General features: G+C 36.9%; 1 protein-coding gene across 2 annotated transcripts; it reads left to right on the top strand.

The window, feature by feature from the left end:
- Nucleotides 1-32: 32 nt before the first annotated feature.
- DIS3 (DIS3 homolog, exosome endoribonuclease and 3'-5' exoribonuclease) lies at nucleotides 33-27,458 on the top strand. 2 transcript variants are annotated; one of them, XR_004626762.1, is made up of 22 exons: nucleotides 33-382; nucleotides 974-1,131; nucleotides 2,871-3,064; nucleotides 3,599-3,672; nucleotides 10,225-10,392; nucleotides 11,164-11,328; nucleotides 12,459-12,572; nucleotides 12,703-12,840; nucleotides 13,380-13,526; nucleotides 14,057-14,173; nucleotides 14,432-14,533; nucleotides 15,677-15,741; nucleotides 15,829-15,913; nucleotides 18,012-18,139; nucleotides 20,767-20,853; nucleotides 22,661-22,817; nucleotides 24,124-24,338; nucleotides 24,451-24,619; nucleotides 24,752-24,910; nucleotides 25,597-25,719; nucleotides 26,474-26,649; nucleotides 26,752-27,458. XR_004626762.1 is itself a non-coding variant. In XM_002914371.4 (21 exons), exons 1-21 carry the CDS (start codon nucleotides 155-157, stop codon nucleotides 26,555-26,557), a joined length of 2,877 nt encoding a protein of 958 aa, XP_002914417.1. In that variant the 5' UTR covers nucleotides 33-154; the 3' UTR covers nucleotides 26,558-26,719. The 2 variants fall into 2 exon arrangements, 1 of the variants encoding a protein (XP_002914417.1); XM_002914371.4 differs by lacking the exon at nucleotides 26,752-27,458 and having other exon boundaries at nucleotides 26,474-26,719.
- The last annotated feature ends 268 nt before the right edge of the window (nucleotides 27,459-27,726 follow it).

The raw sequence follows: 27,726 nt of genomic DNA, 5'->3' as shown, positions 1-27,726 counted from the left end.
AGCCTCGACGTTTTCCCGCGAGAGTTATTTATTAATACCCAGGAGCGGGAAGGGGTGAACTTCGGGGTAAAGTATAGTTGTGCCGCAGGGCTTCTACTTGGCACTTTACACCGGAAGAGCGCGGTGAGGGTCGGGAATCCGCGCTGAAACCAAGATGCTCAAGTCCAAGACTTTCTTAAAAAAGACGCGGGCGGGCGGCGTGATGAAGATCGTGCGCGAGCATTACCTGCGGGACGACATCGGCTGCGGCGCGCCCGGGTGCGCGGCGTGCGACGGTGCGCACGAGGGGCCGGTCCTCGAGCCGCAGCCCCTGGATCCGGCGAGCAGCCTGTGCCCCCGGCCGCACTACTTGCTTCCCGACACCAACGTGCTGTTGCACCAGGTGCGTCGGCGGACGGGCATTTCGTGGTCATCTTGGCACTACCAGGAGAAGGGGGTGTGACAGAATAGGGAAACTGAGGCCCATGGAGCAGAGTCTTGGACGTACTTAGGGAGAGGCAAACCCCATCTCGGGACCCTTGCCTCCTGTCTCCCAGGCCAAGTTTCTTTTCTTTGTATTTTTTTTTTTTTTGAGTTCTTGGAGTCATAAGAATTTTAGATTAATTCTCTAACTCCTGGTGTCTCTTCTGCCTTAGATTTTAAGTGTCTGGAGGCCGGGGACCTGGGCTTCTGTGGCCTCCAGCCTGCGACTCCCAGGCAGCTTGTAAGTGCCTACAAATGAAAACTATGTGGGCCAACGTATTTATTACTGGACTTAATTCTACGAAGTTTTATAATTAGTCTGTTTATATGTACTCTTCTCTAATAGATCTCAAGGGTTTTCTGTACCAAAATAGCTCCTTAGTTTAATGTATACGTGGTATTTTTGTTTTTTAAAAAAATCGACAGGGTTTTATGGTTGGCAGAAACAATTTATTAGTGAACATAGGAAAATTTAAGTTTTCTTTCCTTATTATTATTATTTCTTTTTAAGATCGATGTTCTTGAGGACCCGGCCATCAGGAATGTGATTGTACTACAAACTGTTCTGCAAGAAGTGAGAAATCGGAGTGCTCCGGTATATAAACGAATCAGAGATGTGACTAATAACCAGGAGAAGCATTTCTACACGTTTACTAATGAGCACCATAGGTAGGGGGAAAATTATGTTAATTACCAGAAAACCATAGAATAAGCTAAATTTGGGGAAAGGTTCCTGGCAGTGATTGTGACATTGCCAGAAGATGCGGGGTAAGTTTCATACTTAGGGGAGGATTATTTGGTGGTTACACAGTTATACAGAAATAATCCTCCGTGTGCCTAAGGTACAGAGGCATCGATTAGATCAAACCTAGAACCAAGGTGTCCAGACTCCTAGGCTACTGTGGGTACTTTTGTTTCTAAAATGTTTTCATTTTGAATTGGTTTCAGCAGGAGATGAGCAATAAAATCTTGGAAGGTGAGATTTCCCTAGGTTCCTGGAATACCGTATTATTTGATAACCAATGTAAATTGATAAAATGTTAAGAGTTTATGAAAGAGAGGTTTAAAAATATAAAGCAGAATCATTATTAACAGGCTTTTACAAGTTTAATACTTTTTAACTGATCACATTGAAGAAGATAGGTTGAGAAATAGAATTCTTTGTTGTGTTTCCGATTGACAGCCTTTGAACATAATGTGTGGTCTTAGAAAATTTGTTGCTGTTTCTTATGTTACATAAATTATTTGTGTTGAGTTCTAATATACTTTTATTACATGAAATTAGGACTTCTCAGCTTTGGTACTATTGACATTTTGGACTGAATAATTGTTTGTTGTGGGCAGGCTGTCTTATATACATCATAGGATGTTAAGCAGTGTCTCGTGCTTCTACTCGCTGCATGCCCAAGCAACCCCATCTTCCCCCATCCAGTGAATTGTAACAACCCAAAATGTCTGCAGACATTGTCAGATGTTCCTGGGCAGCAGATCACCCCAGCGGATTAGACAGTAGAACTCTGGTAATGAAAGCTCATCGGAATATGCATATTTAAAAATATTTAATTTTTTAACTTTCTCCTTATTTCTATAGCCCAAATTTAAATATTATTCTTGTAAAAATCATTGGTAAAGCACTCACTTGTTATCTTATTCCTAGCTTCTTGAAATTCAGAAACGGAAACTTGCTTTTCAGTGCAGAAAGACCAAATTTTTATGGAACATTATCATCAGATTCTTAATGAGAGGTTAGCAATTTTTCTGCCTCAGTGCAGTGAATAGAGCTTAGCAATACTGGCGTTGAAGGACACTTGGGCAAATCTCACCCAAGATTGTATTGCTCAAGTCATGCTAAAACCAACTCAAAATTTAATGATAGTGTCTGACTGATAAGCTTAAAGCATTAGCAGGGGCTTTTAATGGTGAGGAATGAAGCTGTTCTAACAACAATTAATAAGTGTAAGATTCTAAAGTTGAACCTCTTAAGCGCTAATGAAAGTTTTTATACTGAATTTTGTTGTTTTACTTAAATTTGATTTTGAAAAATAGATTTGAGGAAGTAAGTGTGCTGACATATTAGGAGCTTTAGAGTGGATAGACTATGAAGGAATATGCCGTCATTATTTGTATGTGGTCTTTCAGTCTCTAGATAAGTTCTGCCATTTATTGAGTGTTTACCACTAGTGATTTACATGTATCGTGTATTTAATGACTATAGAATCATATCATTAATCATCATCCTGTTTGTAGCTTTTGGGAATTACCGTTAATCTACAGTTCAAATAAAATCTTATTATCAAACCTGTGAAATTTTATTATAGTTTAGTGGTTATTAAGCGTTTATGTTCCAAGACTTTTTATATATTCTTATTTCTATTGATGTTTATTTATTACTTTTTTTTTATATTTAGAGAAACTTATGTTGAACAAGAACAGGGAGAAAATGCTAATGACAGGAATGATAGAGCCATTCGAGTAGCAGCAAAATGGTACAATGAACATTTGAAGAAAATGTCAGCAGAAAATCATCTACAAGTTATCTTCATAACGAATGACAAGAAAAACAAAGAAAAAGCCATAGAAGAAGGAATACCTGCTTTCACTTGTAAGTCTAACTGTAGAAGCTGTTAATTTTTATATGCATTTGCAAATAGGAACTACCATTAGGCCCTTGGTCAGATGTTCACTTGAACATTTAATACTTTCATATTCCTATATAACTCCATCTGATGTTTGCATTTTTAAATTTCTCAGCATTTCTCAGCCAAGTAAGTTGTTCCCAGTGGCTGTTAATTTCCCCATCACTCTTCGAAACTGGCTTAGCAGTAAAAACTCAGAGGGGCACCTGGGTGACTCAGTCAGTTAAGTGTCTGCCTTTGGCTCAGCTCATGATCCTCAGGGTCCCAGCCCCACATCGGGTTCTTTGTTCAGCAGGGGCCTGCTTCTCCCTCTGCCTGCTGCTCCCCCTGCTTGTGCTTGGTCTCTCTCTCTCTCTCTCTCTTCAGATAAATAAAATCTTAAAAAAAAAAAAAAACCTCATAGATATGCTTGACCTAATACTTCTGCTTTGACGTGACCATATCAACAGATACGGTTTAAAAAAAAAAAAAATTTATCAAGAACAAAACTTATTTTTCAGGTGAAGAGTATGTAAAGAGCCTAACTGCTAACCCGGAACTCATAGATCGTCTTGCTTGTTTGTCTGAAGAAGGGGTATGTTTGAGTTTGTTTTATTTTGTTTTTGAAAAGTGAAAACATTAAAATGGCCACTTTGGGATATTAAGTTTATAGTTAATCAAACTTAAAAATTGGAGTATTGGTAAGCTGGAATTGAACAGGAGTTGTGTTATAAACAACAAGAGTGGCTGTAATAGGCTTATCAAAATGCCATTCCTAGAAGACTTGACTTTCTAAAGTAGCACTGTTCCCTCATAAACCCTCAACAACCTGAGTTGGGCCTGTCACATGGTGGCACCATGTTTGGTGAATGAGTAAAGGAATCCATGGCTGGTTTGTGAATAAGGTGTAAGTATTTGACAAAAAAAGACGTGGTGGGCATTGCAGACAGCATAAAACTGTAGCATAATCCTGAAGGAAGAAGGGAGGCAGTTATAAGAGGTAGAACAGGAAGGGTAGGGGCCAGCTAACGAAGATCTAGAATTTATTCTGTAGGTCAGTGATTTTTAAACTATGTTATTCTAAAGGGCTGCTATGAAGAGAAGGTAGCAGATAGGATTCTGGCCTCCCTACCTTATAATGACAGGCTTAAGGAAATTAAGGGTGTGTGAGAGTGGGCGTTGGAGGAAGGGGGGAGAGTGATCAGAAATGTTTATTTGAAAGACCACTCTAATTCCAGTTTGTGAGCTGATGCATCGTATCAAGGGCAAAGTTAGAGGCAGGAGGAGGAGTAAAGGGATCCCTGCAGTAGTGGAGATGAGAGGGCATGCTGAGTCAGTCAACCTCATGGGCACTCACTTCCCGACAGGTGAAGTGTATTTAACAATAATGACGTCATAGCATTATTACAAGGGTCAAATGAAATAATAACAGTAGTATTAATAAAATTCTTATCTCAGTGCCTGGCACGTAGCTATGGTAAATGTAAATGGCAGCTGTTGTTATTATAGAAACAGGTTTTACGTGGTAGAACACTAGACACATATCCAGTCTTTACAGCATTTTCTTCATCCCTGCTTATCTTCAGTCAACTAAAAGGAAGTGAGAAAATAAGAGGTGGGCTTGATTTTTGGAGTAGAGATTTAGGGACTGCCCTAATAGGTAGCTGGTAGTTGCATCTGCTTCTTCGATTTAATTCAGATTAAAAATTCAGTTTCTCAGTTGTTTTATTCACCTTTCAAGTGCTCAAGAGCTGCTTGTGCCCCGTGGCTACCATATTGGAGACCACAGAAACAATATTCCCATCATCACAAAGTTGTTTTGGATAGCTCTGGTTTAGAAGAGGAAAGAAGAAGAAATGTAACACCGGTAATACATAATATTTGATTGAGGACCGTGGTAGGGTAAGTGTAGGACGTGGCGAAATTACAGCCGGTGCTGTCGCAGTACAACGTGTGTTCTTCAGATTCACGTGTCCTACAAAATCATGTAGTAAAAGCAACAGAGCTAATGGGAAAATGTGGTTGGGGCACACTCAGAAGCTTCGTGAAGCGGTGGGAATAGGGTCATCTCAATTTGGGTAAAAAGTTGTTACAGAAGGTGAAGATGGTGTGGCTCATAAAACACACGGTAGTCTGCGGTAACAGATGTTTGAGAGGTGACTGTGTTTTGTAGATTCCTGCAGTTTTCTGCTCTCCCCCGGTATTTTTTAATATGGCAGTTGTATTGGAACCAATTCATGTTTTCAAAACAAGCGTTATGGGAGGACTGACTGTACTTAGCACCTAACCCAGATTTGGGATGTCAAGGCAGAGATGTGAAGGATATTAACTAAACAAATTTGCTTCAAGACAGGGTCATTTTAGCTGAATTATGTGAGGGAGTTAACCGTCATAATAACGAGGTGAAGAGCATTTTACACAGAGGAATCAGCAAGTAAAGGCTCTGAAATTAGAATAAGTTGCCAAGATCATGAAACAGCTGGAAGAGTGCCTGGGATGGAGTAAGCAAGGGAGAAAACGTTACAAAGGAAGTCAGAAATATAGGCAGGGACCAGATCGTGTAGGATGTAATGAGTCATGGTGAAAAAATTGGATTTTAGTCCATGAGTGCTGGACGGCTGTTGAGTGGGAGAATAATAAGATCCATGTGGCTGCTCTAAGAGAATAGATTAGAAACAGGGTCCTCCGGTTAGGAGGATATTTTAAAATTCCATGGGAGACAAGACAGAAAATTGGACCATGGTAGGAGCTGTTAAGGTAGTGGGAAGTAGTAAGATATTGGGTATATGTTGTACATTGATGTTTTAGGGCTTGGTGATAGACTGGATGGGGCTATGAGGAATATGGATGACCTTAGATGTTTTGCCTGAGTAACCATATGAGTAGTATTGCTTCATTTACACAGGATGAAGGTGGGGAGCAGAATTGAGTGGAAAATCAGAAGTATGGTTTTATACATGTAAGTTTGGGGTAACCGTTAGAGCTCTCAGTGGCTTTATGTTATGAGCAGTTGGATATGCAAATCTGTAGCTCATGAGGGAGTTAGGACTAGAAATATAGATATACTAGGGATATAAATTTGGATCTCATCAACATATAGGTGGTGTGTAGAGCCATGAGACCAAATGAGAATATGTGAGGAAGTTATTGGCAGACATTTTTTTAAAAACAGGTTTATTGAGGTATAATTCACATACCATACAACCCACCTATTTAAAATGTATAATTTTTTGTATAGTCACAGGATTATGCAATCATCACCACAATCTAATTTTAGAACATTTTCTTCCCTTCCAAAAAAAATCCATATCCATTACCATTCAATCCCAGTCTTTCCCTGGAAAGCCCTTGCTTTATCTCCAAGCAACTGCTGATCATTTTATCTTTCTAAACTTGCCTATTCTGCACATTTCATATAAATGTGATAATGTAATATGTGGTCTTTTTTGACTGCTTTTGTTTCTCTTTGGTACATACTTAGCTATGTGTGAGAGGACTTATTCCATCATATGGTAATTTTATATTTAGCTTTTTGAGGAACTGCCAAACTATTTCCCAAAGTGTGTGCAGCAGTTTACATTCCCCCCAGCAATGTATGAGGACCCCAGTTCCTCTCTGATGTATGAGGGTTCCAATTTCCTCATATGAGTGTTCCAATTTCCTCATCTGTATGTGTTGTCTGTCTTTTTCGTTGTAACCATTTTAATGAGTGCCAGGTGATGTTTTAATGTGGTTTTGATTTGATTTGCATTTCCCTAATGACTAATGGTGTTGAGCATTTTTTCATGAGCTTATTGACCATCTGTGTATTATATGTAATAGATGTGTGTTTTAACTTCCGCGTATGTGTGCATATGTCTATTCAAATCCTTTGGCTGGTTTTTAGTTGGGTTGTCTTTTTGTTATTGAGTTATAAGAGTTCTTTCTATATTCTGGATACAAGTTCCTTTTTTTTTTTTTTTTTTAAGCATACTCTTTTTTTTTTTTAAGATTTTACTTCTTTGTCAGAGAGAGAGAGAGCACAAGCGGGGGGAGTGGCAGGCAGAGCAGGCAGAGGGAGAAGCAGACTCCCCGCTGAGCAAGGAGCCTGGTGTGGGGTCCTGGGATCAAGCCCTAACTGAGCCACCCAGGTGTCCCTAGATACAAGTTACTTACTAGATAAATGATTTGCAAATATTTTCTCCGAGCCAGACTTTTTTTTGTAAGGAATCAGATTGTAAATTTTTTTTTTTTTTTAGCTCTACAGGCCATATGGTCTCTATTACAAGTACTCATCTCTGGGGTGCCTGGGTGGCTCAGTTGGTTAAGTGTCTGCCTTCGGCTCAGGTCATGATCCCAGGGTCCTGGGATTGAGCCCCACATCTGGCTTTCTGCTCAGCAGGAAGTCTGCTTCTTCCTCTCTCTCTCTGCCTGCTGCTCCCCCTGCTTGTGCTCTCTCTCTTTCTGACAAGTATAAGTAAATAAAATCTTTAAAAAAAAAGTACTCATCTCTACTATTGTAGCTGAAAACAACCATCAACAATAGATAAGTAAATGAGCATGGATGTGTTCCACTGAAACTTAGTTTACCAAATACAGGCAGCAGGTTGGACTTGGTGAATGGAGCTTAGTTTGCCTAGCTCTGATCTAGGGAAATGAATATAGATAGAAAAGAGAAGAGGTCTAAGGGCTCAGCCCATGGTTATCCAGTAGAAGTCAGAAACATGAGGGGAACCAGCAAATGAAATATAAAAGGAAACACAGGTGTGAAGTTCTTGGAAGCCAAGTACAAAAAATGTTTCAAGAAGAGAGGGGTGATCATCCATGTCAAATGTTGCTAAGTCAAAGTAATGAGACTGATGATTGGATTTAGCATTATGACATTTGCAGGAGATGGGAACTATCCAGAGTAGTTTTGATGGTCGGGAGTCAGAAGTCTGAATAGAACAGGTGAAAAAATGGGAAGAGAAAGATTACCATATGGTAACACTTCCAATGCTGCAGTGGGAAAGGAGAGAAAAGAGGTGGTTGTTGGAGAAGGAGGGATCAAGAGGTTTTGTTGTTTTAGGTAGGAGGAAATGACATGAGAGTAAATGTAGGTAAAGAAAAGGGCCTATAACCAAGTCTTGGGACACTCCAACATACAGAAATCAGGAAAAGGAGAATGGGCAGAGGAACCTAAGGAGGAGTTACCAGTGAAGTAGGACAGAAACCCAAGGAATGATGATTTGGATGTGAAAATGTCTCAGGGAAGGAAAAGTCATTTAAAAAAATCTTGGGAAGGCAGAGAATGGAGCACTGAAGTTGCTGAGGTAATACATCATTAGTGACTTCAACAACAGTAGCTTTTGTTGACTGACAATGAAACTTATCGTAGATTCCTGAGAGAGTGCGGGTGAACACAGCAATTACAGGTAATATTTTTGTGGCATATTGGTGTGAAGCAGAACAGAGGATCAGGCCGGGAGACCCAAAATTAATTAACTATATTTATTTATTTTAATAGGTCATGCTGTTGCAGATTTATATGATGGTACGAATGTTGTAGTAAGGGGAGGTGGGAGATTTGGCTCTAGAGAGAGGAATTCGTTACAGGACAAAGTTCTTGAATGGAGGAGAGGAGATGGTAAGTAGGTAGTGCCCAACTGAAAGAACAGAAACATTCTATTCATTGTTGCAAGAGAGAAGGCTGAGGTTTTGATATAGATGCAGGCAGGTGGGCAGATTCGGTGGCAAGAAGATGAAGTAGGTCTCTAGTGGCTGCTTTTGATTCTCAGTATGGAGGTTGTGGTCACTATCTAGAAGTGAGGCAGGGAGAGGGAAATGGGAGAGTTAGGGAAAAAAAGGATAAAGTAATCTCCCTGGAAGGTAGAAGATTGTGGGAAATGAATAAGGCAATTAAAGGAGCCAAGCAGTAAGGATTTTGGATGCTGAGGTCTCTAAGAATCCTGACAGGTGTTGTGGTAGACCTAAAGCAGTCCCTTTCCTCCTCCTTACATTCTGAACTATGTAATATATCCAAAATAAAAACAACTTTTCTTGTACCTTCAGTAGCCGTATTCTTTTAATGGAATTGAAGCTTCAGAATACCCTTTACTAACTGACCCACTCATCTGACCTCCTTAACTACAGACATTCATTCTGGGAGGCCTGGGGTGCGAAGAGGTGGTGTGCAGAGTTCATTAGTGATGTATCTGTTGCTAAATGCTGAAGTGTAATGAGATTGAAATATTTGTGTAAGTTGTCCTAAGAATAGAAAGCATTTTTTCTTACTGTGCCATATTCACAAATTCATAGGGTTGTATATGCCATAATGTGGATGGTTTTTTAAAAATTTTTATTATAAATTCAGTTTTAACATATACTGTATTGTTAATTTCAGAGGTAGAATTTAGTGATTCATCAGTTGCATATAACACCCAGTGCTCATTACTTCAAGTGTCCTCCTTAATTGTTGTCACCTAATTACTCCATCCCCCCACCCACCACCCCTCCAGCAACCTTCAGTTTGTTTCCTGTAGTCAAGAGTCTCTATGGTTTGTCTCTCTCTGTTTTTATCTTATTTTTCCTTCCCTTCCTCTATGTTCATCTGTTTTGTTTCTTAAATTCCACATGAGTGAAATCATATAGTATTTGTCTTTTGGGTTTTTGGGTTTTGTTTTTTTTTTTAAAGATTTTATTTATTTATTCGACAGAGATAGAGACAGCCAGCGAGAGAGGGAACACAGCAGGGAAGTGGGAGAGGAAGAAGCAGGCTCACAGCGGAGGAGCCTGATGTGGGGCTCGATCCCATAACGCCGGGATCACGCCCAGAGCCGAAGGCAGACGCTTAACCGCTGTGCCACCCAGGCGCCCCTTTGGGTTTTTTTTAAAGATTTATTTATTTGAGAGAGAATGAGTGGGAGGAGGGGCAGGGGGAGAGGGAAAGAGAGAATCTCAAGCAGACTCCCCGCTGAGTGCAGAGCCCAATGTGGGGCTTGATCCCAGCACCCTGAGATCATGACCTGAGCCGAAATCAAGAGTTGGACAGTTAACTGACTGAGTCACCCATGTGTCCCGTGGATGGTTTTTTGTTTTTTAAATACCTGATAGTGATAGTAATAGTTGTCTGTTGAGTGTACGGAAGATTTACATACTAACTAAATCTTGTGGTTTGCTCATTTCACAGAATGAAATAGAAAGTGGAAGAATAATATTTTCAGAGCATCTTCCTTTAAGTAAGCTACAACAAGGCATAAAATCTGGTACATACCTTCAAGGAACATTTAGAGCAAGCAGGGAAAATTACTTAGAAGCTACAGTATGGGTTCATGGAGACACTGAAGAAGATAAAGAGGCAAGTGCTGTATACATAAATTCCATAGACAGTAAAATACTTTCTGCTCATGATTTTCTTTCATAAGTGTTTCAAATTTTGTAGGAGAATTTAAACTTACTCTGCCCGTCTAGTTTATCAGTTTAAAGGCAGTTATGTGAGAGGCCATAGATAAAAGAATCAGTCGCTTTCTTAGAGAGCTGCTTATGGAAGAAAAGCACTTTTTATTTACCCCACTTTTAAGAGTATAAAAATCTAATCGAACAATTACAAAATTAATAGGATGCCTCTATTTTCTGTATTATGGCTAGTTATGGAAAATGCTATTTACATAATATATAAGTGCTCCAGAGGGCTTCACACACTTTAAAGCAAATAGGAATCATTTTTGGCTGCTCACTGTTTGCCAGATACTCTAACTGCTTTCAATACTGCATTTCATTTAATCTTCAACTGTGGCTATGAAAGCAGGTACTCTTTTTTCATTCTACCCAATCAGGACCCTGAGATTTAGAGAGATTAAGAAGTTTTCCCAATGTTTCTTGATGGTAATGTAAGAGTTATGGTGAAGCCATGAATACAACTTGTATTTTCTGACATGTTTTCTCTGCTTGATATTGAGAAATTAAGAGGATGGGGTGAAGGGACGCTATAGAAGAAGAAAAAATATGAGGGAGAAATAGAGATATATAGAAACACCCAGAATACATCTTTCTTTCTATTAGGTAACCTTCCCATTATTAGATTGCCATTAAAAATATCTGAGCACCTGCCATTTGCTCTTTTACACAGATAATCTTACAGGGACTTAAAAATTTAAACCGAGCTGTTCATGAAGATATCGTGGCTGTAGAACTTCTCCCCAGGAATCAGTGGGTGGCACCATCTTCTGTAGTTTTACACGATGAAGGTCAAAATGAAGATGATGTGGAAAAAGAAGAGGAGAGAGAACGCATTGTATGGAACCAAGCAGGTTTATTTTTTTGTCTGTGTAGCTTTGTAGAATTCATTAGTGTTTAGCTTTAGAGAAAATAAAAAAAATTTCATTTCTTTCAGATATACTGAATAAGATTATAGTTGTGTGGGTTTTATTACATTTCATACACATAGTTGATCATTTTCCCTCTTAAATATTTAAGTAGTCTTTTAAATTATTACCTTATTTTGTTCAATAAACAGGTTTAAATATAAAAAGACTGTAACTTGAGTATGAAACCTGAATTCTGTTGTTCAGGTACATGAATCTGTCTGAATTAGGTTTGTCTAAATTAGTGAGGTTTACGTAAATACAAATTGGAAATTTTCTGTGCTGTTTTTATATAATGTTAAAATCCCATCAGCATAATGGATATATTTTGGTGCCTTACATAAGGGTCAGTTCTCTGTTACCATATTTATTATGAAGAGAATGCTTTCAGTTTATGATCTAAAGTCTACCTGCTATGATCCATTTATTTCTATATTTTAGGATTATAAGAATAACACAAATAGTTGGAATTCAGACATTAGTAGTTCTCCTTTTTGTAAGAATTCTGTTCAGTGTTCTAGAGTCTTACTGTAGTATTCTTGCAGAGTCGAGGCCATAGGAGAGTGTTGAAATGAAATACCATGAAGTCCTTCAGCTATTTCTAATAAATACTCTTTATTTGGGTTTTTATTTTGGATAAGGAAGAATTTTTAAAGATACAAGTCTTTTTTTAATGAATTAATAAATGCCACATGGCTGTTTCGTGCAAACTACTACTAAAACCCTAATCTACTAATTCCCAGACATGTGTGTGACTGTAAGTCCTCATATTAAAACTGAACAGTTGAGTTCTGACATTTATTCAGTTATATTTATATTTTTTCTTTGCTTTTTGATTTTTTGTTTTTGTAGCGTATTATTATTATGGAACTATTTCCATGGCTTGGTTTGGCATATTCTGACGTAGAATTTTGAAAGCATCAAGATTCTCTAACTGTGTCATAATTACTGCCCAGAAGTATTAGTATCCATATTCATATTCTGATTTTAAAGAGAAATTATCTCATTATACTTAGAGGAAAAATAACTGAAGATTTTTCTTTTTCTTTTTAAATCTCAGCTTAACACTGCTGCAAATGAAAAAATGTTAAAGCCCACAGGTAGAGTTGTAGGAATAATAAAAAGAAATTGGAGACCGTATTGTGGCATGCTTTCCAAGTCTGATATTAAAGAGGTGAGTAAAGAGCGTGTTGCTGTGTCATTAAAAAATGATACCCATTAAATAGAACTTAGAGCCCTCCCAGTGCCCCCAACCTCAGATTTTTGTGTCTGTGTGTAAAATCTTCTGTCCTAATTTTCTTTAGTCAAGAAGACATCTCTTTACCCCTGCTGATAGGAGAATCCCTAGAATTCGAATAGAAACCAGACAGGCTTCTGCATTAGAAGGACGGAGGATTATTGTTGCTATTGATGGTTGGCCCAGAAATTCCAGATATCCAAACGTAAGCTTGAATGATTTATTTTGTTTTAGAATATTAAGAATTGGGTATGAAATTGCTTCTCTTAGTGAAAATAGAATCTGCTATTGTAATAAAACTCATACTGAAATATAGGACTGTTTCACTAACTTACCGATAAGTAGTACATCTTATTTGAAAATTAATCTTATGAAATTCCAGTGCAAATAATTTGATTATTTCTACTATAAGTTTCCTAACATAACTTTTGATAGTGGTTACAGAAATAGTGTTTGAAACCTAAGTAGATTCTAATAATTCTGAAGCTACTGTATTTGAAGTAACATTTTAAACTTTAAAGGTCATAGGAAATAGACAGCACTTTTTTGTGTAAGAACTGGGCCCTCAGGAAGTTTCCATCGTAAATCACGTGAGCTTTATGGACTCATTTTTAAGAAGCAGTGTTGGAAACATTTAGAAATACCGAAGTGATATGTAAATGTTCAAGAAGTTAATGTCATAATAACACATACCAAACAAAAAACTGTAAAATTCACTTTTCTAATAATACCTTTTGGCTTTAGGGACACTTTGTAAAAAACTTAGGAGATGTTGGTGATAAAGAGACTGAAACAGAAGTTTTGTTGCTTGAACACGACGTTCCCCATCAGCCTTTTTCACAGGCTGTTCTTAGCTTTCTACCAAAGATGCCCTGGAGCATTACTGAAAAGGTAAATTGTGAAAAGAACGTAGTCACTTTATAAGTTACTATATCTGAGCTGATTCAGTTTCTGTATGTGTTTTTAAATATATAGAAACGGGGTACTTGGATGGCTCAGTTAGTTAAGCATCTGACTCTTGATCTCAGCTCAGGTCTTGATCTCAGGGTTCTGAGTTCAAGACCCGCATTGGGCTCCGTTGGGCTCCACATTGGGCTTGGAGCCTACAAGTAATTAATCAAATCAGCAGAAACCATAGTCCCCTCCCCTGCATTTAAGTTAGGTACAGAATTCTTAGGTATTACAAAAATCATTTGGTTTACTGAAAGATACATTTTTCTGGGGAACCAGCACTAGCTTACGCCAAATTATTCAAAGGTGAAGAAACCACAAGTTACAAATCAAGGTGTGGTTATTATTAACAAATAAAACAAAGTTCCTTTTAAAATATATAGAGAGAAATTGTTGATTTCATAAGAGCTGTATTTCATTTGTACTACCAGAATAGTTTTTTTATTTCTTAACAATGTGGCATTTTCTAGGATATGAAAAACCGAGAAGACCTGAGACATCTGTGTGTTTGTAGTGTGGACCCTCCAGGATGCACTGATATAGATGATGCTCTACATTGTAGAGAACTGGAAAATGGAAATTTGGAGGTATTCTTGTTGTGGTGACATTCTTAGCCAAATACGTAGTTCTGTTTTTGAGTTTATTTTCTTTTGACCCATTATAGAATTTGTGAATTGTTCATGCCTAGTCAGTTGCAGGTACAGAGACTAATGGGCATGTGACAAAATTGAAATTGTAAATGTGGCCGTCCTTTTACAGTTTTGCTCAGTGTCTTCTCATTAGAACTCCATAGTATATTTACCCAGTTAAGCATGTTGACATCCTTTTATTTTTATCTTTTTCAGGTTGGTGTTCATATTGCAGATGTTAGCCATTTTATTAGGCCAGGAAATGCTTTGGATCAAGAGTCAGCCAGACGGGGAACAACTGTGTATCTTTGTGAAAAGGTAAATGGGTTAAATTTAAAATGGAATTTTGAAACATGCTTGTAACTTTTTCATCATCTGTTTTATTTATTTATTTATTTATTTTTGCTTTATGTTTTTTTTTATTATGTTATGTTATTCACCATACAGTACATCATTAGTTTTTGATTTCGTGTTTCATGGTTCATTGTTTGCATATAACACCCAGTGTGCCCTCCTTAATACCCATCACCGTCCTAGCCCATCCTCCCCCCCAAAACCCTCATTTGTTTCCCGAAGTCCATAGTCTCTATGGTTTGTCTCCCCCTCTATTTTCCCCCCCTTTACTTTTCCTTTCCTTCGAGGTGTTTCCTGAGAAAGGTGTTTCCAGCCTCAGTATTTAGTGAAATATGGGGAGTAACTATTATGTTAGTTTGTAAAAACCATGGGCACTTTTGAATTCTTGAACAGTCTGGAATAGTACATGAATTAGCTAAAAGACATACATAGAAGAAGGTGGCCATAAACCAGTGAAAATAATGCAACGTGTTTGGTTATTGAGTGACCCAAATAACAAGTAGATTTGGTTGATATAAATCGTTGTGTAGCATTTAACTTACTAGCTCTGGGTAACTAGTGTATTTTCTGTTGCTTCAAAAGTTTAGTCTGAGTCTATTTTGTCAAAATTTACCATTTCTTCTTTTTAAAGTAAACTTCCATAAACTTACAGAGGACAGTTGTGACAATAGAAGGGAAAGTTAAATTTAGTCTATTATGAATTCCTTGTCAAAGTTCTTCCATGTAGCTTTTTTCTGTAAAAATTTTGTGGCTGTCTTTTTCGGTATGTCTAAAACAGCATGCAGTTTGCGTTAGGCATGGGAGAAAGATACAGTCACAGAGCTGTTAAGGCTTAAGCAGAGATTGCAGACTTGGAGGACAGCTCGGTGGCCATGGAGAGGACTTAGCTTAGATCCACTGACATGAAGTCCGGTTTCCTCTCGTTGTGTTCTGTTTGTAACAGTTGTGTGGAAATGCTTTTCTAGAAATAGACTTATTTCTTACTTTCTCAGTTCTATTCACAAAGACCTTTTCCCCCTTGTTAAAGTAATGCTATTGAGAATGAAATGTCAAATAACTTAATGGATATAATTAAATAATCTGCCATTCTTTTTTTTTCTCTTCCAGAGGATTGACATGGTTCCAGAGTTGCTTAGCTCTAATTTATGTTCCTTAAGATGTAACGTTGACAGGTATTTATGCATGTTTTCTCATAAGAACATAGTATTTACTATTTTAACAGATTCGCATTAACAAACACTGTCTACTTCCCCCCATAGGTTGGCATTTTCTTGTATTTGGGAAATGAATCACAATGCCGAAATCTTAAAAGTGAGGTTTACCAAAAGTGCCATTAATTCAAAGGTTAGTTTCATGGTTAATATTAAATGTTTAAAATCTTTGGAACTTTTAACCATGTTACTAGATGGTTTTGCAAAAGGTTTACTAAATTAAAATTTTCCCCAATGTTATAGCAAGATCTAGTTTTTTCCAGTTATCTGCTTAATTTTTGATGCGGTTGCCTTGTATTCAGAAGCTCACAAAGTCTGGATACTTGAGAAGACTAGATAGATGGCTTTTGAGATAGCCATCTATCAAGTCTGGATACTTGAGAAGACTAGATAGATGGCTTTTTGCCCTAATTCAGGAACACTACTATTTGAAATTGTTCCACTCTGTAACCGGTCAGTATTTTCAAAGTTGGCATGTACACCATCTTGTGATACAATTTTCAGAGAAATGATGTCATAAATTATTCTTGGATTTCAGCAGAACTAGCCTGAAGTCTTAGGTCAGACAGAATGGAGCCAGGCTGATGTTCCCATCCTTCTCTTATTTGGATCTCTCCTCGGATTCCCTTATGTTCTCGCTTTGCCCTTGGTCTTTCTCTGAGGTTTGCCATCATCTAGTTGCTTTCAGCAGTTTTGGATGAACTAGTGGTTGGAAAAGAAGGCAGTGTTGGACTTACAGATAGTGATATATAGTGGTGTACGAACGATTTAAGCCTTCCTCGATTTGTATTTTTAATAAGGATGAGTTTATTTTTCTCCCAGATTTGGTCAGTGTAACAAAGTTATATGAAAAAAAATTCAGTGAACATGCAACAGAAAACGTTTTCAGAAGGGGAACTCTTAGTCCCTAGTAGATAACTTGGCTCTCCTAAGAATCTGACCTGACCTCCTGTATCATCTAACCCTCATATGCTAGTCCTGATTGTTAGTTGTAAAGCTACTGTTTTAGCTACTGCGTTGTTTTTAGATTTATTTATTTATTTTAGAGAGAGAGGGTGTGCAAGGGGGAGGGCAGAGGGAGAAGGAGAGAGTCTCAAGCAGACTCAGTGCTGAGCACAGAGCCATACGTGGGATCAAACCCAGAGATCACGACCTGAGCGGAAACCTGACACTTAACCAACTTTACCACCTAGGCACTCCTATTTTTTTTTTTTTTAATAAGCTAAAAAAATGGTCATTTTCCGTGAGATGTGAAGTAGGAACAGAAGCACTATTTGTATATTTGGATTATAATTAGAAATCACTTGAGATCTTTTTTACTGTGATTGGTCTCATTTTTAGATACTCAATTTGGGATATTTCATAGGTTTTTCTGTAAAACATGATGTCTAGACTATTACAGTGTTCTTAATTATTTGTCATTGAGTAAAGAAGTAGTGGTCATCTGGAGAGGTTTTCACTTTACAGTCATTGTCAGAGAATAATATAGCTTTCCTTTTTACTTTATTTTAGTGTTACCTAAGTACTTGCTAACTATGAAAGTAAAGTTTAAGCAATTTATTTACCAACATATACTGCCATTTTGTTTTGTTTTAAAAGATTCGTTTATTTTTAGATGGGGAGCATGAGTGGAGGGAGAGAAGGAGAGGGAGGCGGAGAGAGAGAATCCCAAGTAGACGCCCTGCTGAGTACAGAGCCGGATCCCATGACCCTGAGATCATGATCTGAGCACAAACCAAGAGTTAGATGTGCAACAGACTGGGCCATCCAGGCACCCCCATTTTGTTTTGTTTTAACTTAAGTTTGCTTATGTTGTGTAATGCATCAGATACAAATTAATGAACCAAAAACCGTAGGTCTGCAATATAAATTTTATAGCTAAGAATCTCTTTTATTATTGATTTTAGGTTTTCTGAAATCATAGATTATATGTAGTCCAAATACAAAAATAAAGTAAACCGGTTTTGTTTTGGTTTTTTTTTTTACATTTAAAAAAAATTTTTTTGGATAGCACAAGAGTGGGGGCAGGGAGGGACAAAGAGAGAGGGAAGTAGAGAATCTTAGGCAGGCTCCATGCCTAGCATGGAGCCCCATGCAGGGCTTGAGCTCACAATCCTAAGATAATGACCTGAGCCGAAATCAAGAGTGGACGACTTAACTGACTGAATCACCCAGGTGCCCTGTAAACCAGTTTTTGTAAGAATTATATTAACATACGGTTTTCCTTTTAGGCTTCCCTTACATATGCTGAAGCTCAGATGAGAATTGATTCTGCAGCCATGAATGATGATATTACCACTAGTCTCCGTGGACTAAATAAACTAGCTAAAATTTTGAAAAAAAGAAGAATCGAAAAAGGGTATATTTCAAAAATATTTATTGAGAAGTGTCTTAACTTATATATCATGGTAGTAAGAGAACCTGTGAACTCTTGAAAGTGTTTTATCGTGGACAATGACAGATTATTTAATGAGCTGAATAGAAAGTCAGGTAGAGACATTCTTTTTCTTCCAGCTCTGTCTTTGTAATATGCTAAGGAGTTAAAGATCTTAGAGAAAAGTTCGAGGGAGGCAAGAGCTCCTTAAGACTTTTCTACGGATTGTTCCTAATTTCAGTTAGAAATGAGTTTCCATATTGAACATTGGTTTCCAGATATTTAAATAAATGTAGATGAACAATTTATTGCACTTGAGAGTTTGAAGCGATTTTAGAGATTGTTTAATCCAATACCTTCATTTTTTAAATGATTCAGTTATATAGAAGAGGTCTTCCTGAAGATCTGAAAGCTAGTAGCAGATATGTGTCTTTCAGCTATTACATCATGGGATTTGCCTAACTGCAATATTATAAGATAAGAAGGAGTATCCAAGTCCCCAAACTTGTTGAAGTAAAGTAGTTAAAAGAAATTTGATTTTTAAAAGACATCAGCAATTGTCAGAGTGAAGCAAGTTCATGAACCTTTCAGATGCTGGTCTTGGGTTCCCATGCCCATCCAGGATAGGGTCACGAGTGGTTACTAAAAGTGCTTTTGTTGGGGAGTACAAACTCTAGATCTGTGCTGTTTCCTAAGATGTGCCTATTTAAAATTCATTAAAATTAAAGAAAATTAAGAATTCACTTCCTGAGTCACACTAGCCACATTTGAAATGCTCAGTAGCCACTTATGGCTAGTGACTACCATATCAGACAGTGTAGACAGAGAACATTGCCATTGCTGCAGAAAGTTCCATCGGACGGCGTTCTTCCAGGTAGTTAGGCTGAGCCATCTATTTCTACTCACAGGTCAATTTTCTGGTTAATATTCAATGTGATCCTAAATATAAAATTTGCATCTGTGTAAGGATAATTTGAATGTGTTAAACCCAAAGAAACTAGAGGACACAAAACAACACATTTTTCAGCAAGTGTTTGTTCATCAGCCATATGCAAGACATCAGAAGAAAGTTTGTGTGAACATAATTTTTAGAAAGTTTGTTTTAAAAGCAAAATGAATAAAATGCAGATTGAAACATTCATTTTGGTAGTTTTAAAGTAGGAGAAATTTGCATTAGTAACTAGCTTCTGATTAGTATAGGAAAGATAATTTTTAACTTCAAAAATTGTATGTACTTTTAATTTTGTAACTAGACAATCATCTACTGGTAAAAACAGATCATTGAGTCTTCTCAGTCTTAGGCAAGAATTGAGAAAACAGTAAAAAAATTGGTATTTTTTTACCTTCTTAAAGGATATGTTCTGTTTGATATTTATTTTATGTCTTTCTTAAAGGGTAAATGTTACGTCATGGATAGACATAACATTTTAAGTGTTTTATGAAGAAAAAAATGATCAAAATGTGATTAATATACCTTGCTTTTTAGGTCAGATGTATTGATAAACTAAATCTAGTGTAAGATCTTGTTGTAAAGACTGCATGGCAAGAAAGGAATATTTGTCAAGATTCTCTGTCTAGTCTTCCTTTGGTAGTTCTTTAGTAAAGCTGAAGAATTGAGGGGAAAAGTGAAGAATTAGCTTGTACCATCTCATCTTTTTTTTCTCCACTTCCCCCCCTTCTCCATGATTGTTTGGGGATACCCCACTTCATTAAAATTCTTTAAGTTGGTTTGAAGATAATCTACCAAAATAGCATCAAGGTGTGAAGAAACATAAGACTCGCCTGGTTGGAATTTACTTTTCACAGGAGAACTTGGGAACTCATGAAGTGAACCATTCCTGTAAAGACTTAGTCTAGTATGTTATCGGACACGTAACACTCCATATCAATAACCGTCTGTGTGTACATGGCAGCGTAGTAGTTTATCAGTCTCTACGTTGGCTCAGCAAATATGGACGTACTTTTGAACTGTGGGTCTTCTGATGGTACTTATCTATGTGTGGCAGCTTCCCTTTTGCTCCTCTGTCCATCATCCCTCACCCCAATACATTGTTTTCTGTGATACATAAAATACTGCCAGATACCTTCTTTATTTATAAAAGTGCTTACAAACCCATGTAACTCAGTAAAAGCTCAGTTTGGGTACAGAACATACTCAAATTCTCAGAAGCCCAAGGACTCATATTTTGTTGTGTTACTGTTGTCCTCTCTCTCTCCCTTTTTTTTTTTTTGAAGATTTTATTTATTTATTAGAGCACGAGCAGAGGGAGAGGCAGAAGGAGAAGCAGCAGCACACTCTCCACTGAACAGGAAGCCTGACCCAGGGCTTGATCCCAGGACCCTGAGATCTTGACCTGAGCCGAAGGCAGATGCTTAACTGGCTGAACCACCCAGGCGCCCCTGTTTTCCTCTCTTTTTAAATGCATTTTAGATCTGTAAGATATGAAAGCTGTCAGTGAAAAAAGAACATAAAACTTAGCAGATGATCTTAAAGCCTTCAGAAGAAAAACTATTACTTGCTATGATCGTTTTCTATTTTAAAAGCATCACTTCCAGAATTATATCTGTTATTGGCTCACTTTACTAAATTTACATCTTTAATTTCTATTTAGGGCTCTGACTCTTTCTTCTCCGGAAGTTCGATTCCACATGGACAGTGAAACTCACGATCCTATAGATCTGCAGACCAAGGAACTTAGGTATGTAGATTTTTGCTGGGCAGTAGACAGGATTTTTATTTTAAATGTGATATCTAGTGTATATATGAATAAACAAAACATATTTGTACCCCAAATACCTAATTCTAGTAGGGTTATGGTTTCTGTAGACCTTTTTGATTTAGGATATATAGAGAGAGAAGTACATGATTTTGCTTTTTAGTTTTTCTCATATAAAAATCTGAGATAGGTATTAGAAGAATTTTCAATTTGAATTGGTCTTAATGTGGGTGTATTAGAGCTTGACTAGTAATAGTTGTGGTAAGTAAGAGATTGCCCGGTTAATTTCTCAAGTATTTAATGTAGAAGAGCACAGTGTACAAATATGGAGAAGACCTCGTGCGTTAAAGCCAGACTGCCTAGGTTTGGGTCCCGTTTCCAATAACTCCAGACAAGTGATTTGACCTTTTTACACGTCAGTTTGTTTGGTGGTAAAATAGGACTGGTAATGGTACTACCTACCTCACTGGGTGTTGTGAGGAGTGCTCAGATGTTATTGTTGTTACCATTGTATTGATTGGGTTGAGATTTAGGAAGCAAGACCATTTTTGGTTACATCAGGCCTCTTTTCCGTGCCTGTTACAAGGTAATTCAGAAATGAATGTGCATTTACACTTTCCTAGTGGATGACCAAGGATTAAAAATGAGAATATACTCAAGTTTCTTAGTTAGGACCAGTGTGACCTTTATAATATTAGAGCTAAAATTAAAAAAATACTTTTAGGAGAACTTTTGTACAAATAAAACTAATGTTAATGTGAATGGTGAGCCTGATAGGAAGAAGTTTTTTGAGGAAAATGTCGAATCTAACTTTGCCAAAGTAGAACATTACTCCTTCTTACCAAGAAGACAACACATTTCTAAGAGATTGTCTCTAGTCTTAAACGTATGCTTGGAAGTCTTCCCAATATTTAAAAAATTAATATACTTTAGGAATCTAGTCAAGAAGTTTATAAGATGTTAAAAATGGAAACATGAATGAAAGATTAATATGATGCCCGTTGAGTGACTTGGAAAAAAGAAAGCACAATGTACACAAATATAAATCATTTACTAACCTAAGTTTTAAATAGACATAGACTACAGAGAATGAAGAACAGTATCAAATTGGTTACGAGTTTTGAAGTCAGTTATGTGGGCTTGGGTCTTGTTACTACTAACTCCGACTTTGAGCAAGAGAATAATGTTACATATCCTTAGTTTTCTCATCTGCAAAACAGGACTAACGTATATCTCTGTCTATAGGGATACAGATAGATCAACATTTCACAACATAGCGCAATGCCAGGCCAATAAGAAATACCTAGAATAGCTATTGCAAATATGATTTCTTCATTTTGATGATTTATTGGTGAAAACTTTAATTTTTTAAGCCCAAATTTGTATGACCTAAATAGCTTTTAATTCTTATTAGTAAATTTTATTTTTATGGATTTATAGTTAAATAAAAATCTCTTTAGACTTAGTAAAGGAAGGTGAAAATGCTTATGGTTTAGATTTTATATATTTATTAGAATTAGTAAAGCTGCTTTTATTTAAATGCAATTTAAAAGTCTCTCGCATGAGACTTACTCATGCAGTAGATGAGTAGTAAGAGATTGTCAGCCTAGCAGCTGAGAAATGAGAAAGAGTCTTAGGTTATGAAAAATATGCATGTACACACACATACGAATGTTTACGTAGGAAATACTTCTGTTGTCTCATTGGTGGAAAAGGTAGCCTGGGAATAAATGTGACACGTAGAAGTCTCAGATTCTTTTTCCTTATTTAATGATTTCTCCATTGGCAGGGAAACAAACTCCATGGTGGAAGAATTTATGTTACTGGCCAATATCTCTGTTGCAAAAAAAATTCATGAAGAATTCTCAGAACATGCCCTGCTTCGAAAACACCCAGCGCCTCCTCCATCAAATTATGAAATTCTTGTTAAGGCAGCTAAATCCAAGGTAAGGTCACATAGTTTGCAAAATGATCTGTATTTGAGTTGTGATCTGTCCATTGTACTTAAATAATCTGTATTTGCATTGCATGAAAGTTTTGTTGTTTTTTGATGCAAAAATATACTAGTAGTACTTGTAATTAAGAAAAAAGTCATCCAGCTTGGATACAGTCATTTCTTCCCACATTGAAACCATTTGCTGAAAAAAATCCTTTAATGTCTTCAAAGAGGACCCTATGCTACAGCCAGAAGTTCCATACTAAGTTATTTGCAGTATCCTGTACATACGAAGCTCTTCCATGTCTTTTTTACTTTATATGTACTCTTTATACCTGTATTATTTCATGCCTCCTCTGAACTGCCTAAGTGCCTAACTTCAGAGACTTAGAAATAATTGTTTTTCCTCTTATCTTCAACTCAGTTAAGCCCTCTTTATATCACATCCCTAAGAAAGAAGTCCATTTATTGCATACATTGGGGAAAAGGAAAAATAAGAAGGGTACCATATCCTCCACCTCTTGTAGGTATAATTACCCTTACTCTTGTGGAGACTGTGGCGTACATTGGTTTTCTTTGGATCACTTGTTCAGTTCCCATTTCTCCTGTCCAGAAGAGAGCTGGAAGTAGTGTTGGGTCTCAGTATTATTCTAAAAGAATGATGTTGGTTTCTCATTTTTCAGATTTTTATGGTGGGCCTACTACCCCAGAATCAACTTCTCCTCTGCTCTGAGGCTTACAGAATCACCTTCTCCTTTGCTCTAAGGCTTACAGTGTAAATGAGGGAATTTTCTCCTACTATCTTATTTCTTCCCAAGACCTGGGTAGAGGAGGGAGGATCTAAGTATGTCTACCTCATCTTCCAAAGTAGAACACAGCAGTTAGTTTGATGTATCAGCATATTGAACTGTAGTGACCAGTACAGTTTTATTTGGCCTCTGGCCTTTACTTCTACCTTGAATGGAAGGAAGAGAAATATCTGCAGAGGAAATCCACACATGCTGGAAAGAATCCAGATCTGCTTTGATTTTTTTTCCCTACCCCAACAAAGAATAGGCAAGCACAAATTGGACTTTGAGAACCACGCTACAGCTACCACCATCTTTCCCCTTTAAAACTTCTTCAGAATGTTGATACTTCAGTACCTTTTATAAGCTATTTTTAGTTCTCATAGGTTAAGGACGAAAGATGTAAACACTTATTATCTGGTCAAAAACACCGTATTTGTTCAGTTTGATTTGTTGTATTTTGAAGACATGATGGTACTGATTTTAAAATGTTTACTAGGGTGCTTTTTCCCTCTTCTTTACTTTCAGAATTTGGAAATTAAAACTGATACAGCCAAGTCCTTGGCTGACTCTTTGGACCGGGCGGATTCTCCGACTTTCCCCTATCTCAACACTCTCTTAAGGATCTTAGCCACTCGCTGTATGATGCAGGCTGTGTACTTCTGCTCTGGAATGGATAATGATTTTCATCACTATGGCTTAGCATCGCCGATATACACACATTTCACTTCACCCATCAGAAGGTATTTTTTCTTTATAAAATTATAGGAGATCGAAAATAGTTCATTTTGAATTGTAAAAAGATATTTTAATGCTTAACATAGCATGATTCTTATTTCTCCTTCATGTATCTAGATATGCAGACATCATCGTCCATCGGTTGCTGGCTGTGGCTATTGGGGCTGACTGTACTTACCCAGAGTTGACAGACAAACACAAGCTTGCAGATTTATGTAAAAATCTCAATTTCCGGCACAAAATGGCTCAGTATGCCCAGCGTGCATCAGTGGCTTTTCATACCCAGGTATTTGCCTTCTGTCAGTAGTGTTAGGGGAGACAAAGTTTTGTTCACTTTCAATTTAATTTCAAAATACTTTTTGTTAATTTCAAAAATATTTTAAGACAATCCTTAATAAGGCTATATGTTATTTTACAGTTGTTTTTCAAAAGCAAAGGAATAGTAAGTGAAGAAGCCTATATTCTATTTGTAAGAAAGAATGCTATTGTGGTGTTAATTCCAAAGTATGGTTTAGAAGGTACAGTCTTTTTTGAAGAAAAGGACAAACCAAAGCCAAGGCTTATTTATGATGATGAGGTACAGTATTTCTAATGTTTTTATTTTGGGGTTTTGGGAGGGGGTACTTTTTCTTTGATAGTACCTAGAAAGGATAAAATTATTTTTTGTATCCTGCAGAACTTAATTGCACAGACTGATAAGCTTATTCTATTCATAATTTCTCACTTCAGAATATCTTCCCACATATAGATATTGTCCTTGATTTGTTTTACACCATATAGTTTCCCCCTCTAAGGAAAACTTGAATTACGCTTTGAGCAATTGGAGAGATGCATTAAAGTAAAGGAGTAAATGGCTGCTTATAGCTCAGACAGAGGAATTTTTTAAACCTGTTTCCATATTTGTTGTCTGACACACTCTTTACTTCCCTAACTTTAATAGAATACGAAATAGCAGACTTTGCCCACAGTACCTTTTTCTCTAGTAGACCAACAATTTGCTAATTAATGGAGTGAGAATCCTGAGATTAATAAACGTATATATTGGGATCATCTTACTGAAAGGGGGAAGTATACACATAAATAGGTCATGTATATGTGAAGCAACTAGGTAAATGGTTTTTGTTATATTGCACACCTAGATGCTTATTAAATATGGAAATAATTTTTTAAATTTAAACTTTTAAATTAACGTGAATGATAAAGAACTAGAACAAACCTCAAGATAAGATAGTAATTTAAAATCGTAAAATGTGTTTTGTTCAGATACCTTCCCTTAAAATAGAGGATACAGTGTTCCATATATTTGACAAAGTTAAAGTGAAAATCATGCTAGACTCATCTAACCTTCAGCATCAGAAAATCCGAATGTCCCTGGTAGAACCACAGGTAAGACCAAACTTTACTGTCCATATCGTGATGGTATAAAAGGTGCATATTGTGTGAAAGAGAAAGATATAATCATAAATTATTTCTGTTCAAGAACAGAGAAGTCTTCTAAGTAGTGTGGGAGCCAGATATTTGTATAGCAAATTCAATTTTCTCACTAATTTCCCTAGGCTGTGGGATCCCAGACATTTGGGATTCTTTGGAAAAGGTCCTCAGTACCAAAGGCAGAGAGCTGTCTGAGATCTCTTGCCCGGTCCCTTTTCACTTTTATGAGTCTTGAAGTCTGCACTTTTAAAGATTAAGATAAAGTATGTTTCACCCTAAGGTATTAGTTCTTTAACCTTGTTTTGCCCCAGCACACCTGAGGCCCCTGATGCTGTCACCGTGGCTCAGCTAGGATAAACTGGACATGTTCTAGTTAAACCACATTTTCCAAATGACATGCTTCCCATCCATCTAGACTGTGTCTGCCTTTTACATTTTTGAACCACTATTTGTGTGTGAAATATGTATACTTTGTGTGGAAGACCTTTACTAATAACCTCCTTTCCCCCACTCTCCCCTGACAACTTTTTTTTTTTTTTTAAGATTTTATTTATTTGACGGAGAGACAGCCAGCGAGAGAGGGAACACAAGCATCCCCTGACAACTTTTTAAACTTGGAAGTATCAGTAGGGAAGGAGAAGATAAGAAGGAGATTTATTGCTTATTTTATGCTTTTACTCACCTTATTTTTCCATTTGCATTACTGTAGATACCTGGAGTAAGCATTTCTGCTGATACTCCAAACATGGACATTGATGAACCAGAGAGAAAGAAGAAGAAACGTGAGAAATAACTACAGTCAACAAAAAAACTTCAAAGACTGGTTTCCTTAACAAAACAAAACAAACAAAAAACCTTGAGAGAATACTTTTAAACCTAGGAAGTGTGTGTAACAGTTTGTTACTTTTAAATACATTGTAATGGTTTTAACAATTTGCATTTTTATTGCACTGTTGACTCTGTCTCATCATGTTACTTCATTTCTAGATTGAACTATTTATGCATAAAAATTCAATTGAATATCCATCATTTAAATAGTGACAAGATAGCAACCTCAGGGATCTGTAAAGACCATTTAAATGGAGTATTCATTCATCTGCTCACTAAAGAACAGATTAATTTTATGTAAGTAATTTGATTATTTAATATTGATAGAAAAATAGCATTTTCCTATGGAGGAAAATAGAACATTTTTAGAAGTCAGGAACAATCTGTCCTTTCTAAACCTTGAAAGCTGTCCCATGTTTGGTATGGTAGTTTTTAGATTTCAAGACAATGATATCAAGATTTGTCAAGGAATTCAGTCCTTTGCCATCTTTAATTCACCTAATTTATATGAAGTGTTCTCTTACTGTTAAAAGCTTCCTGCATTTTTATTAGTGGTCCTTGAACAGCTGTGTTTGGGAATTGAATGTTGTAGGAAGGCAATAGGGAGGATGTTTGAAGCTGACTAGAATGAGTTTCTTTTAATACCAGATAATAAGTATGATTATCATCCTTGACCTTTAGCTCACATCTCCCCCAAAATGAGGCATTAGGGCTCAAAGAGCAAATGGAGATGGCACTTTAAACATCTGCATCATGTTATTTATAAAAAGTAGGTCATGAATGGCTTTTAAACTGTGTATGTATCAGGTTCCATAGGAAAGGGGGGATTGTGTAAGGACATATTAAAGGGAACAGATTGAAGTGAATATTATGATTTGGTGTGCCTCGTTCATCCCAGAGATTCGTAATTATTAAGTGTTTTTTAAGAATATTTTGAGATAGTTACCTCAAAACATTTTACTTTGCTTATTCAATTTCTAGAGTACTTACAATGTACCAGGCTCATCACAGAGTCAGGTAAACTCTCTCTGCCTTGAAGGAACTTACAATCCAGTGAGAAAGGACCAGCAAATAAATCAACAGGTCGACTAAGTGGGAATAATGACCATGTGTACAGTCATTTAGGCCCTCAGT

The sequence above is a fragment of the Ailuropoda melanoleuca genome, chromosome 7 (genome assembly GCF_002007445.2).
Source record: "Ailuropoda melanoleuca isolate Jingjing chromosome 7, ASM200744v2, whole genome shotgun sequence".
Lineage (NCBI taxonomy): Eukaryota > Metazoa > Chordata > Mammalia > Carnivora > Ursidae > Ailuropoda > Ailuropoda melanoleuca.
The sequence above is the reverse complement of the archived record's forward strand: the minus strand, read 5'-3'. Positions and strand labels throughout refer to the sequence as shown.

Bases quoted from the DNA above. Each gene is read 5' to 3' on its own strand.
- DIS3 (XM_002914371.4), top strand. From the start codon at position 155: ATGCTCAAGTCCAAGACTTTCTTAAAAAAGACGCGGGCGGGCGGCGTG. The intron at 12,841-13,379 runs GTAAGCTTGAAT...TTTTGGCTTTAG, and splicing joins GAAATTCCAGATATCCAAAC to GGACACTTTGTAAAAAACTT. The intron at 25,720-26,473 runs GTAAGACCAAAC...GCATTACTGTAG, and splicing joins TGTCCCTGGTAGAACCACAG to ATACCTGGAGTAAGCATTTC.